The sequence below is a fragment of the Delphinus delphis genome, chromosome 6, assembly GCF_949987515.2.
Source record: "Delphinus delphis chromosome 6, mDelDel1.2, whole genome shotgun sequence".
In the NCBI taxonomy this organism is placed as follows: domain Eukaryota; kingdom Metazoa; phylum Chordata; class Mammalia; order Artiodactyla; family Delphinidae; genus Delphinus; species Delphinus delphis.
The window spans coordinates 37,555,625-37,570,002 of NC_082688.1; the positions used below are offsets into that span (position 1 = coordinate 37,555,625).

The following is a 14,378-nucleotide window of genomic DNA, read 5'->3' on the forward strand; positions in this document are numbered from 1 at the left end:
AAGTATAATTAGTTTATATCTGTTTATGTTTGTTCATAGTTCGTAACATGATCTAGACAATATTTACGTCAACTCTGCAATCCATAGGGGATATTTTCTTTAATAAGGTCTACATGTTAGTCAAGTGTGAGAAATACTGTTCTAAAAGGACTTGAACTCCTCAAGAACTATAAAAGATTGAAAACATTAGTTTCTCCATTTTTCATTGCTTATTGATCTTGTCCATCATTTAAATTGAGGGCAAAAATATTGTGGAAGAAGTTCACCTTAAATCGGTCCCAGTCTTAAGGATCATGTTTGTCATTTGCCCACAGAAGAAACTCTTCGTGCTTTTTTCCTATGTCATTCATTTTAATTACTTCATTTAAAAAAGATTTTTTTTTGTATCCACATGTGCCTGGGACTGTGCTAGGAACTGGGTGCTTAAAAATCATACCCAGTCGAAAATCAAAGTTTCTTGGCCAGCTGCTCTCTCTCCAGAGGCACCAGGGAGTGTAATGAATGGGAAGAATCATGAGGTGGATGGTCTGGGTCCAGGTCTCACTGGGGGTCGGAAATCAAGCACACCTACTAAATTCAGGCAGTATTTTTCTCTCTTCAGTAGAGACATTATCTCCACTTATCTTGTGTGGTGATGATACAGTTTCAACGAGAGAGATTCTAGGTCCTGGTCAGATTATCTTCAGGTTCCCATCTTCACCATCCCGTGGGCTGTGACTGATGTCACGGAGAGGGGCTCACAGACTCAGAGGCCTCCGCGGCCAGGCAGGTAGCACTGACCCGATAGAATGAAGTTGGGGCCCAGTAGCAGCCTCTGCTTTATCTGTTGGGGGGACGGACAGATGCTGACAGGCAGGATATAGGCCCAGTGTTGCCAGCGATGCCAGCTTATAAAGGATGGGGAAACATCCAGCTTTTAAGTAGAAATTTCTAATTTTGCATACTCTGTGAGGTGGGAAAGATACCATTTCCAGTTTGCAACCCCTGTTTCCTACCTGTGAATATGCCCTGGTAAATTCAAGTGTCAGTTGTGATCCTGCCCTGAAGGTCCGTGAACGTGTGGTTCCATGGTGCCCTTAGACCTTTAATCATGTTACTTCTTCCCCTTTCAAGTTTGTGGGATCATATTTTGACCCAAAGATAGTCTATCTTTACTCTCTTTTTTGCTCTTGGATATTCTTGTCATTTCAGGGTTACCTTGTTCAGGCTCAACAGGTGGTGCTGTACAATATTTTCTGCCTCCAGGTTATGCTGCCCTGATAGGTGTGTCCTTGAGGGAGGAGGGCTGAGCTCTGAAAGCACTGAGATATCCAGAACACCTTTTCCCCTGATGTCTTTCCTTCTCTTCATTTGAAGCTGGAAGTACTTGTCTGTCACAGTTTTAAGACAAGTAAAAAAATCAGTTGGAATGGAATGACTTCTGATCAAAAATAAGGGAATTTAGTGATGAGAGGTCATATTTTCTGGTACCACAATGGTGTTTCCTTTCATTGCTGGAATATTTTGTCCTTCAGGCAAAAAAATTTTTGAGGAGATGAAAAGATGCTCACCATCACTAATCATCAGAGGAATGCAGATCAAAACCACAGTGAAATATTGCCTCATACCTGTTATGATGGCTGTTATTAAAAACACAGAAGGTAATAAGTGCTAGTTAGAATGTGGAGAAATTGGGAACCTGTACACTGTCGGTGGGAATGTAAAGTGGTGCAGCCACTATGGAAAACAGTATGCAGGTTCCTCCAAAAAATTGAAAATAGAACTACCATATGATCCAGCAATCCCACTTCTGCATGTATATCCAAAAGGATTGAAATCAGGATCTTGAAGAGATATCTGCACTCCCATGATCATTGCAACACTATTCACAATAGCTAAGAGTTGGAAATGGCTGAAGTGTCCATTGACAGATGAATGAATAAAGAAAATGGGGTGTATACATACAGTGGAATATCACTCAGCTTTAAAAAAAAGAAGGAACTTCTGCAGTATGTGACAACATGGGTGAACCTTGAGGACATCATGCTAAGTGAAATAAACCAGTCACAGAAGGACCAATAATGTATAATTCCACTTACATGAGGTATCAAAATAGCCAACTCTTAGAAAGTAGAATGGTGGTTGGCAGGGGTTGGGGGATTGGGAAATGAAGAGTCGCTGTTCCGTGGGTTAGAGAGTTTCAGTCGTTCGACGTGAACAAGCTCTAGAGATCTGCTCTGCAACAGTGTGCATGTAGGTGACAGTACCGCACACTTACAAGTTTGTCAAGAAGGTCGATTTCACGTTATATGTTTCTTAACCACAAGAAAAGAACTATGGAAATATGAAATTTCTTTTTTATAGAGATAAGAAATTTGGATAGCTACAAAAGCTCTGTGTCTTGTAATTTTTGTCAGCCCCAAATATAGGCTCCGTCAAGAGTTTCCCCTTAAATGTACTCATACCTGTCCTTTTCAGGTGACCAGGCAGAAATACTCCAGTTAAAGAGACTCTGAGAGCTCCATCCCCGCCCCCTGCCACCGCCCCACACTGGTAGCCACCACTCTCTTCAATTTCATTTTTTTTTTTAATTTCAATTTTTAAAAATTTTGGGGGGACATTCTGGGGAATGTTCAGCCACGATACCCTCTTGTGATCACTTACAACTACACAGTTATGGAGCACGCTCAAGTGGCCATTTTGTCATAATGGTATCTCTGACCTAGAGTGTTTTTGTTTGCTTGTTTGTTTTAATGTCTGGCTAGAAAACAAAAAAGTGCAAGTGAGTTATTCATTTTGAAACCTGAATGCAGTGGTGGAAGTCTCCCCTGCTGTGAGCCACCTGTAGCTGCCTGGTCCCGAGGTGGAGGGTCAGGGGGGTTGAGGCAGCATGTGCTGGCTTCTTGCCCATCTCCTTAGGCGTGGTGGCCGCACAGTTCATCCCCTGATGTGACACAGTCACGGTGTAATTCTTGCTCCTATAGAGCAGAGTTACAGTCTGCTCTGGCTGAGGCAGAAGAATTTCTGAGGAGTCAACTGACATTTGCTTAGAAAATCCGTGTTTTAGGACATTTGTATGTCATGTTTTCTGACAGACATGCCGTAAACTAGTGTTAGTGTTGGTGATGCAAATACTTTTTCTTTTCCTCCTTGGGGATCTGTTGGCATAGCCTGTACTTCAGTCTGGCAGACATGAGTAGCTTGGTGATGTTAATGAATGAATTATAGCGCATGCATTTTTGCTCTAACGTAGTATGTGCATTCCAGAAAAACCTAATATTCTGCAAACACACACAAGACATATATAAAAAAAAAGTAGGAGTGGGGCCGACCTCTCCCTATCTGTACAGCTTTGCAACCAGAATACTCAAAAACAGTAACAATCCTAATAAGATATAAGCACAATAAAAAAAAACCCTACGTTACATTCTTAATAGACAGAGACATGCAGCAGTCCAGAATACCAGTCCAGGATAAACTGTAGATGTTTTAAACAGTGAAAATATAGGATTTTGCCGTTTATTTATTTATCTTTTTATGGTGAAGGTAACTTGATGGATGGAGGTATATGGGTTGTGGCTGCCAAGTTACGGGAACAAGGACAAAATGAACAAACACAAAGCATGTGGAATGTCTGTGTCAGGAAGAAGTCCCCGGGGAGTGGGCACTGTGCCTAGCACTGGGTTCACTTGCGGCCGGCTGCCTTCAGTGGCAGTAATAGGCTTGCTTTGGGTGGCTGTTACTTGGGCGCAGAGCACTGACATGCTGGGAAATGCAACTTCCACTTCTGCATCTCTCACCTATTGACCTAGGGGACGAGCTAATTGATGCTCTAGGAACATATACTCTGTCTGAGCAGTCCTAGTCTTGAGTACAAATTCATGGGAGGCTAAAGGAAGGCACCGAGCCAGAAATGAGCGTTAGATTGATTCCATGTGTACAGATCTGGAGGTTTTATAATGGTCTAAAAAGATAATGTATTGCCTCTCTCCTAAAAGATTTCAGTGAATAAGCTGTCTTTGGACTAATAAAGTCTGTCCACAGAAGTCCTCTGATCTAGTAGACAGGCTGTTACAATCCTAATGAGCCCTGTGAGAATTAAAATGTTATATTATGTGAGCATTTGGGCCCTTAAAAAGTGACCTATTCTGTTGAATGATATTTAAAATTAAAGTTCTCATTCAGCAGCTGAATAAGAATTCAGTTCTTCTTGAGTTCAACTTATTCAACCAAGTAAGCTGAATAATCTTACTCAACTCTTTTAAGCAGTGCTAACATATATTCACTGTGAAGCTGGTGTATTTGTTTATGTGATTAACTCCAACGAAAGTACAATGACATAACCCATTATGTTAGGGTTCTCCAGAGAAACAGAACCAGTAAGATGTGTGTGTGTGTGTGTGTGTGTGTGTGTGTGAGTGTATAGAGGCGGAGGCTGGGGGTGGATTTATTTTAAGGAATTAGCTCACACAATTGTGGAGGCTGGCAAGTCTGAAATCTGCAGGCTGGGCCGGTAGGCTGGAGACTCAGGGAAGGCAGTGGGCTGGCAAAATTCCCTCTTCCTGGGGGATGATCAGTTTTCATTTAAAGGTCTTCAGCTCACTGGAAGAGGCCTGCCCACATTATGGAGGGTAGTCTGCTTCATTAATCTCATGTACAAAAGACCTTCACAGCACCGTCCAGACACGTACAACCAAATACGTAAGCACTGCAGCCCAGCCAGGTCGACACATAAAATTAACCATTGCAGCTACTAAATAAAATGTTTTTCAGATACTCTGTTTTCGAGATTCCCTATGTTACGAGAATGTTTTGGAGAGATCAGAGAGCATTTCTTTCTTTTTTTTTTTAATTGCTTCCATCTTATAAAATACACACCAGAAAATTTTCATATATTTATTTGAATCTGGGAAAAATCCCTATACATATGTTATATTCCCCCTTGTACCCCTTCCAAATGCCTAAACAGTTCAAAACCACATACCAAGTTTCTGGGGAGGCTTTAAAGTTATTAACATTTTTCTATCTGCCAGGAAAGGCTTGTCCTATCTGTATTCATGGCTCTGAGATGCCCTGGGAGAAGAGGGCTTACTCACCCTGGTGTCTACCCCTCCATTCTCACCTTACAACCTCACTCTTCATGAAAATATTCCTAACTGCAAACTGAGCCCCTCATGGAAGAGACATCTTGGATCTAAGCAGCCTCTCAGCCATCTGGCAAGTCACACCAGCACTTTACATTGCTGCACTTTCCCGGGCAAACTAACTGCTTGCTTGCTCACTTCCTTTCTTTCTTTCCCTTCTTCTCCCTCCCTCCCTCCCTCCTGTAAGTGCTATGGGAAAGGCACTATGCTAACAAGTCCAAAGGTGAAGTTTTAATGAGAAACGGAGCAAAACTCCCTAGAGTAGGAGCAGGTTTTTACTTTACTGTCCCCAACTACTAGTTTTTGTCCCTGAGTTGGTAGAGCTAATAGGGATGCAATTTGAGAGGCATTGGGAAGCCAAGAGTGTTCCACCAGATATGGGTCCTAAAACTTCCATGCTCATATTCCCGGGATGAGGCATCCCTCAGCACCCAGGAGCTTGGCAGGCACAGGTTTTAAATCACGTCTTTCCTCAGGCTCTGCAGCTCAAGGCCTCACTCAAGCAGCACTGGCCACACCTGGGAGTTTTTCTAGACCTGCGGGCTCTAGGTCCCACCACAGACCTACTGAGGCATCTGCATTTTAACGGGATCCCTGGGAGATTTGTGTGTGTATTAAACTCTGCTGAGGAAATGAGAAACGGGGAGGGCGTGGTGTGTGACCACACTTGGTCGGGAGTTGCTTTTCAAAAGATAGAAAAGCCCCAGAAAGAGAATGTGGAACTGAGGGAGGAAAGATAAACATCGTGTGCTTCAAATTTTGCCTGGGGTTGCCTCTGGTTACTTGAAATCTGAATTGTGAAGTGTTCATGATTGGATTTACCACGAAGACAAGAAGTTTATGCTTCATCAAGTATACTGTGTAATATTTTGTGAATGCGTTCTTCAGAGACAAATACACATACAGAAAAGGGCACAGAGCTTGGTGTACAGCTTGCTGAATCTTTCCCGATGGAATGCTCGTGTATTCAGCATCCAGGTCAGGAAACAGCATGTTACTTAGAAGCTCCCGTGCTCCCTTCCAACCAGTCACTACAGCCCCTCCCTGACCCCCCAGGCACGATCTCTTGCCTGCTCTTTTCCTTACTCCATGGGTTTGGCTTCTTGCACTCAACATTATGCTTGTGAGCTTGTTGTTGTAGATCTGTCATTTCCATTGCTGTAGAGTATTCACTGTGTGAAGATATCACAATTCATTTATCCATTTTACTATTAATGGCCATTTGGGTACTTTCTACTTTGTGGCTGTCACGTAGAATGCTGCCATGGGCGGTCTGTCACATGTCTTTTGGTAAGCATATGGAGTCCCCCAGTGCCTTGCTTTTAATAACTGTTTGCAAAATACCTTCAGCTTTCCTTGCTAACTCGGGGTCATCATTATGAAGCCGAGTTTCATCCTGGACTGTAGTATAGTGATATCCTCAGGATTTGGGGGGTGGTAGTTCAGCTTGGCTTTTTGAGTTCCTGTGTGCATTTTCTGTTTTTGCTCTCAGGCTGCCAGGTTACAATTTACTATTGTTGGTTCGTTCTTCCTTCCTTCCTGAGTACCTTCGTTTGCTGAAGACTCAGAAAGCAAAATGATCAGATATACTAGAATTGAGTGTTAAACCCCCTTGAATGTAGTCCTGTGCCAAGGAGGGGTGTCTCACAGGGTGCTGTTCATCCTTTCCTGACTTTCAGTCTTCTTTTGGATTCTTCATGGTGCCAGATATGTGAGTTTCAGATGACTGGAGTGCTGCCATCATTTTGAAATTGGTATTTTTTGCAGTTTTATTCCTTTTCTGTTTTTATGTATATTTTAACTCCTTTCCCCCTTTTGTTCATTTTGAACGTTCCCCAAAGCAGACACTGTAGTTCTAAATTATCTTTGTAGAAATTATGTCATTTAGAAAGGTAAACACAAAACATGGATATATAATATTATGAATACATGTGAGAAGTAGGCGTCTAGCCAAGAGTGGGCATAGTCTTATGCTGATATGAAGCCATAAGCAAGATGTGGGCTTGCACCTGTGTCTTCGGCTCCCAGCCCAATGGTTGGTCATTGAGATTATCTTTAATGCTTTTTCTTTTTGAGCCTTGGGAAAATGCTACAAAAACTGTACATGGAGGTAAACAGATACTGCTGCTTTGTGGGTTCTCCTTGTCCACTCAAGCAGATTATTGTAATAACTTTATTATGGCTCCTTCTTTAGTACCACGTGCATTTAAAGAAGCCATTCAGCATGTATTTCTGTTTTGTTTAGTAGCTTTTAAGCCAGTTGTACTGCCCAAAAGGGATGTTATCCACACAGGTGAGAGAGGGTAGCTCATACCTCAGGGAACCAGAACTGGAAACCAGTGAAGTTCTGGGATGAAAAATGTAAATTGAGATAAAAGTAAATACACAGCTGCTGAAATTGCTTTTTCCTTATCTGATGAGCCAGTGAGTTAAGTGGTGACTCAAGAGAAGACTGACTTTTTTTGTTGTTATTAATTAATTAATTTATGTATTTGGTTGCGCCGGGTCTTGGTTGTGGCATGCAAACTCTTAGCTGCGGTATGCATGTGGGATCTAATTCCCTGACCAGGGATCAAACCTGGGCCCTCATGCGTTGGAAGCGTGGAGTCTTAACCACTGCGCAACCAGGGAAGTCCCAAAGACTGACTTTTCTTTTCTTGGATCTCCTGAGGGGTTGAGGTCAGATTCCTTCAGGAGATAGTGTTTGCAGATCTGAAGGTTGTTTGCTCTTTTAGTGGGCTGTAGCTCTGGGAGCACAAAAGTGGACTAGTTTTCAGGGCAAATGATCCTGGTATAGTGTGAAAAAGATTTTAATAGGATTTTTGGCTACCTTCTTTTTTTTTGTTTTTGTTTTTTGTTTTTTTTTTGTTTTGCGGTACGTGGGCCTCTCACTGCTGCGGCCTCTCCCGTTGCGGAGCACAGGCTCCGGACGCGCAGGCCCAGCGGCCATGGCTCACGGGCCCAGCCGCTCCGCGGCATGTGGGATCCTCCCGGACCGGGGCATGAACCCGCGTCCCCTGCATCGGCAGGCGGACTCTCAACCACTGCGCCACCAGGGAAGCCCCGGCTACCTTCTTTTTAAAAGCACATTCCAGAAAATCACCCTTCGGTTCTTTAGAAAATCAAATGAAAAAGTAATTAAAATTTCCTGCAGGTTTCTGGGGAAGCAATGAAGTGGAGAGTATCTCAGGAAACTTCTACCATGTGGAAAATACACCCCAGGCATCATTGAATGAGATGATGTCTCAAAGGGTTTTAACTGTTGAAATGTTGAAATTGAAGATGTCAACAACATTTTGTTTTAAAGGGGAAATGTGTTGAAGAAAATTTGTAAGAAAATCTCTATAATTTTGCTGTAGTTTGATATTTTTTGGTCTATCTGCATAAAACAGAGAGACTGGAAAACGATTATTGGTTTATCTTTGTGTTTGAAGGTTAGGTAGCAGGGTAGGTAGGTAAAAATCAATGATTTTTCAATTAAAAGTAGATCAAAGACTTCTTTTTGTGAAATGTTTTTTGTATAGTAACTAAACAAACTCTACATGTGTACAGATAGTTTTAAGATAGTTCAAAGACATCATAGAAAAGAAATTCTCATTTAATTACATGATTTTTCAGAGCAAACTCTTGTAACCTTTGAGAAAGACTTTTAAGAAGGCCAGAGCAGGTTGTACACAATCTCCAACAGATTTTCTTGCCAGTATCATATATACTCAAGTGTAAGGTCAAGATTTAACTGTTGAAGAAAATTCGGCTATAGCGTATGCACCCAACAGTTATTCTTCCACAATATCAATAATAATATAGTTAAATGCCAATCATGCAATAGTTAGTAGTAGGTGTTCAATATATATTAAATATGAATTCAAGAAATACATTTGCTGCTGAGTGAACAGATAGAATGTACTTATATCCCAGAATATTCTAATTTTAGGAGAGGAAATGAGCTCTTTACTGGTACTCATGATTCTATGGTACATTAAGACGTCATTGGGAGATTTAGAAAGACAAGCAAGTCCTTACCTTCTGTAGAAGCTGGTGGTGGGTAATCTATGTTACGCAGGATTTTAAGTCCATTTTCATCTACATAATCACGTGACTTAATTTGTGGGGACTTACATACATATAATAATGTTTATAAACTTAAACATAAATATTCTTTTGTTAAAAATGCATCCTAGTTTGTTATTGAAATATATTTAGGATTCACAACATTGTTTTCGCCATTCAGCCAGAGTTCCGATTTCAGTAACCTCGACCCATAAAAACACAAATCTGAGGTGGAAGAAAACGAAGGGATCTCTGCATATCAGAAATATTAGTTACAGATCCCTGCAGGACAGACAGTTTCTCCAGCTGATAATTTTTTAGTCTTTTCAGCTTTCTTAGTGTAGTTTATATAGGAAATATTGGGCACCTCCCCCATTCGAAACAATGTAAAAGGAGAAGAAGGAAAAATAAAGGAAGGAGAAGGCAACCAGCAGGTTGAAGTGGAGCGTATGCTCTTGCCTGTAGATTTCAGATGCAATGTGTTGTGCTTTCTAGAATCTCTCCTTTCTCACTGTGTTCAGAAGGGGATTGCCCCTTTTCAGCTTGTCAATCAGATTTCCCATCGTTTGTCTCCTTCCTGACCCTGTGCCCGGCAAGGGTCCCCTGCTCCTTCCTCACCACTGTGTTCTTTACCCTCCCTGCAGCAGAGTCCTTCACCTGCCTCAGATCCAGTACAAAACGCCGCCTTCTTCACTTCACCTCCCACTGTGTCCTTCCCTGGGCTCCGACCTCATTTATTCATTAATGCAGGATCTGTTGCTGGTCAGATCTCTGGGTGCTGCAGGGGGTATGGAGACTGATAGGGTAACTGGGAAGATAAACATCCACAGAAAACTCAGTACACAGAGCTTCAGATAAAATGTGGCAGGGGAAGGGATTTCTTGTTGAATCAGGGCAGGCAGGCAGGCCTCATGGAACAGGTGACTTTTGGGAGAGACTTGACTGATGTGCAGGGTTTGATTTGTAGATAGGAAATGCAAAGAGTTTTGGTTTTGATCAGAGACTGATATTAAAATATACTTTGAGGGGCTTCCCTGGTGGTGCAGTGGTTGAGAGTCCGCCTGCTGATGCAGGGGACACGGGTTCATGCCCCGGTCTGGGAAGATCCCACATGCTGCGGAGCGGCTGGGCCCGTGAGCCACGGCCGCTGAGCCTGCGCGTTCGGAGCCTGTGCTCTGCAACGGGAGAGGCCACAACAGTGAGAGGCCCGCGTACCGCAAAAAAAAAAAAAAAAAAAAAAAAAAATATATATATATATATATATATATATATATATATATATATACTTTGACTAGGGAGGGATAAAGCTGTTTCCCAGCTCTTCAGTCTCAAAAATTGAAAAAAAAAGTAGTTAAGGGATGGGATGATGTGAAGTCAACCAAGATAATATATTTGTCTCCTCTGTTGAAAATTTATGTATTATGTGTTGGGTGCTGTGCAAAATATTTGAGGACAGTGAGAACATAAGAGGGTTTAGAAGATGGGACGTTTGAAGGAAATGAGATAGGAGAGTAGAGTGGCCATAGAAATGGTTCTCCAAACCAGAATTTTCTTGTGAATAAAATGAGCGGAACTAATTTGACAGTGTCTTTGAAGAGTAGAAATGTTTTATTTTGATGAAGTCCAATTTGTCCATTTTTTCTTTCACAAATCATGCTTTTGGTGTTTAAGAAATCTTTGCCTACCCCAAGTTTGCAAAGATTTTCTCCTATGTTTCTTCTATTAAGTTTTATTGTTTTAAGTTTCACATTTAGGATCCATTTTGCAAGGTATGGATCAAAGTTCATTTTTTTGCACGTGCATATCTAATTGTTTCAGCCCATTTGTTGAAAAGACTATCTCTGCTGGATTGCTTTTGCACTTTGTCCAAAATCAGTTTCCTGTATTCGTGTTGGGTTTATTTCTGAGCTCTCTGCTCTGTTACATTGATTGAGTTGTCTATCTTTATGCCAGTGTTACATTGTCTTGATGACCATTGCTTTATGATAAGTCTTAAAATCAGGTAGTGTTAGTTCTTCAACTTTTTTATTTCTCGAAGTTGTCCTGGCTATTTTAAGTCCTCTAATTTCCATAGAATCACGTTGTCAGTTTCTAAAAATATCCCAAAAAAAAACAACCCCCAAAACTAAAAAACAAAGCCTGCTGGGTTTCTTTCTTTTTAATATTTATTTATTTATTATTTATTTATTTAGGCTGTGCCAGGTCTTAGTTGCGGCATGCATGTGGAATCTAGTTCCCTGGCCAGGGATCGAACCTGGGCCCCCTGCATTGGGAGCTTGGAGTCCTACCCACTGGACCACCAGGGAAGTCCCCTGCTGGGGGTTTGCTTGGACTTCAATTGCATCTAAAGATCAATTGGGGAAGAATTGGCATCTTAATAATAAATAATGAACAAACCTGGTATATTCTCCATTTATTTAGGCCTTGTTACACTCAATTCCAGTAGTTATAAACTTAAAACTTTATTTGAATACTGCACATAGGATATAAATTTCCATAATGTGTTAAGAGAAAAAAAATTCCAAGTTATCTGGACTCATGAGAGCTTCAGCCCCTGACCTCCTGGGGTGCCCTTCTGCCATTCTCTGCACCAGGGGTGACACATATGAGAAATACCAGCATAAGGGGCAGCACGTGCATAGAAATTTGCAGGTGATGTGATTTGAATTTAGATAAGGTGTAAGCGCTTGGAAAAACAGTAAACCCACCAGGACTTCCTGAGTCCTGATGACATGATAGGATTCAGGCAAGCACTGGGGCCCTTGGCTGTGCCAGTAGCTTTTAATTAAACACAACAGTAATTAATTAGCTAGTTAATTGATGTGTTACAGCCCTCTTATCACAATTGAGTAGTGGTCATACAGGTGTCACCCCAGGTGACGTGTATAAGTAGGTTGCGAGATTCCTCAATTCTTTCACTCTTGTAGGTTTCCATTATGGAAGTACTGGGCATCTAAAGTTTGGTTACTCCCCTTATCTCTTCTCACCATCTCTGTAGGAGACTTGGGATCAGCCTTTTTGACGCAAAATGTTTCTCACCCACATTGAAGAACCTATTTAAGTGAACAAAATCTTTCTTTTTTTTTTTCTTTCAGGAAAAATGCAAAGCTGAGGAAGCCCTCAGTGACCTCAGACTTCAGCGTGAAACAGAAGTGGGAGATCTACAGTGACAATAAAGAAACTCAGAAAGGTAGGTATGTGGCAGCTGGACTTTGAGGGATACCGTCAGTATCTCAGTGTGTCTAAATTATTAGCAACTAAAAATATATGGAATCATATTGAAGCAGCAGATGGATCAGATTTCAGAATCAAATTGGACTCCTTGGCAAAAAAAAAAATTTTTTTTTAAGGCACCTCATTTCTGTTTCTGTTTCTAAGGGCAGCTTATCTTTTGCATAGATCTAATAAATATTTCTGATCCCCTGAACACTTGTCCATCAAACCTCAGTTTTCTTTCCTTGGTCTTTACCAACCAAGGGCCCTCAAGTCCCGGGTCTGCTTATGACAGTAGGGAAATGGTCTTTCCTTGTCATGCAGCCCTACACCCAGCTTACTACAAGGTACATGTATTCAGTGAATGTTTATTAAATGAAATGAATATTTCTCTTCTCTGTGGAGAGTTCCAGATCTAGAGGATCCCTGATGAGCAAGAAGTAGGAGAGAACCTGCTGAAGTGAAAGCAAAGGTGTGATTGGTTTTGGCCTTTGCTCTATTTGGTTTCTAAAATGAGTAGGGTCTGTTTCACTCTGCTGTGCTGGTAGATGTTTAATAACAACAGGCTCTGGAGAGGGGAGGAAGGGAAGGAGGGATTTGTAGCACTTGACGATTTCCATGGTATAAATACTCCTGCCGTTACCGATTTCACGCTCCCAAGTCAACATCACTGAATACAGAGTTTGGGAAGAGATGCTTAAAATAAATAGCCTCTCACCTGCTGGTACACGTTGTCTCCAGCACAGTACTGGATTCACCTCCTGCATGTGGATGGTCTCCATAACTAATGGAATTATCTTAGCTAAAATGAAAACGGGTGCTTAAAAAATGATCACCCATGAAAGTGGCATTGTGCAATTTGGGCACACCACTTTGCTTCTCTGATTGTTCATATGATAACCTTTAATGCTTCTTCCAGTATTTGTACTGAATGAGATTGACAGTTAACTGCATTTTGTGGGTTATTGCTATTTAAACCTCTGGAATTATTAAGAATTCTCCCCATATCCTTTTTGGAAAATTATTATCAATGTCAACCTTTCCACAGGTCATTAGACCATACATACTAAGCTTTTATTACAGAATTTGAATGGACCAATCCTTTGCTTTATGCTAGAGTCACAGATTCTCCTAGCCACTGTCTTTACTTATTTCCATGTCATCCCAAATCTTTAGACTAAGAGAATGTTTGCAAAAGGAGACAGAGTTTCTTGCCCTGATACAGCATATGATGAAGACCAAACAGGCCCTGAACAGTGAGAGTCAGTAGTGACGAGACCTGAGTCCTTATCAAGACCTGCCAATTTCTGCCTGTAATACATGGGACAATTGACTTCCTCATTTTGATCATTAGCTTCTCATCTGTAAATGGGGATTAATAATAAACTGTCCTGTCTAACCCTAATAACTAACATTTTATTGATTTTGTAGTTTATGAAGCTCTTTTTCATAATTAAAAAAATTCAATTCTCAAACTTTCTCTGAGGAAAGTGCAAATTCCCCACTTTTATGGATGGGAACAATGAGTTCCAGGTTTAATAACTTGTTCAAAGTCACTCAGCTAATAAGCAATGGGTTGTCTTTCTGTCTTTACACGGATGGTGCTTTCACATTTATACCAGACTTCCTGCCTGCCTCTTAGGGTTATCCTGTAAGAGAGTAGGAGATGATTTATGGGAGAGCATGTTAAAGGCTGTAAGGAACTATACAGAAGTTTACCAATTTAGTATAATTGTCAACACCTTATGCCACTGGTTCTGAGAAACTCATTTCTTTCTCTCCAGTCATTATTCCTATGCCACTCAAAAGAGAAGGTTCCCAGCTTTGTGGTCAGATGAATTCCCTTTATGTACTGCCAGTTCCAAGTTTTGCTACCTCTTAATTGGTTTTGTGTTTGGTTCATGACTTTCTTGTAAAATTGCTTATTTCTCTTGGATTCTCTGGTTGAGTTTTTCGTTTCTTGTAAAAAGAAACTGCCATCTTCATGATATC

The 14,378-nt window shown here is 41.2% G+C and overlaps 1 protein-coding gene and 1 non-coding gene across 2 annotated transcripts in view; one reads left to right on the forward strand and one right to left on the reverse strand.

The window, feature by feature from the left end:
• LOC132427650 (uncharacterized) overlaps nt 1-14,378 on the forward strand; it is a 60,776-nt gene that overhangs the window by 9,179 nt on the left and 37,219 nt on the right. Inside the window, exon 3 of the mRNA XM_069540805.1 lies at nt 12,269-12,363. Coding sequence (XP_069396906.1) covers nt 12,269-12,285 — 17 coding nt within the window. The 3' untranslated portion in view covers nt 12,286-12,363. The remainder of the gene's footprint in view (nt 1-12,268; nt 12,364-14,378) is intronic.
• TRNAW-CCA (transfer RNA tryptophan (anticodon CCA)) lies at nt 11,407-11,479 on the reverse strand. Its single transcript has one exon. It is a non-coding gene; the product is annotated as a tRNA-Trp (tRNA).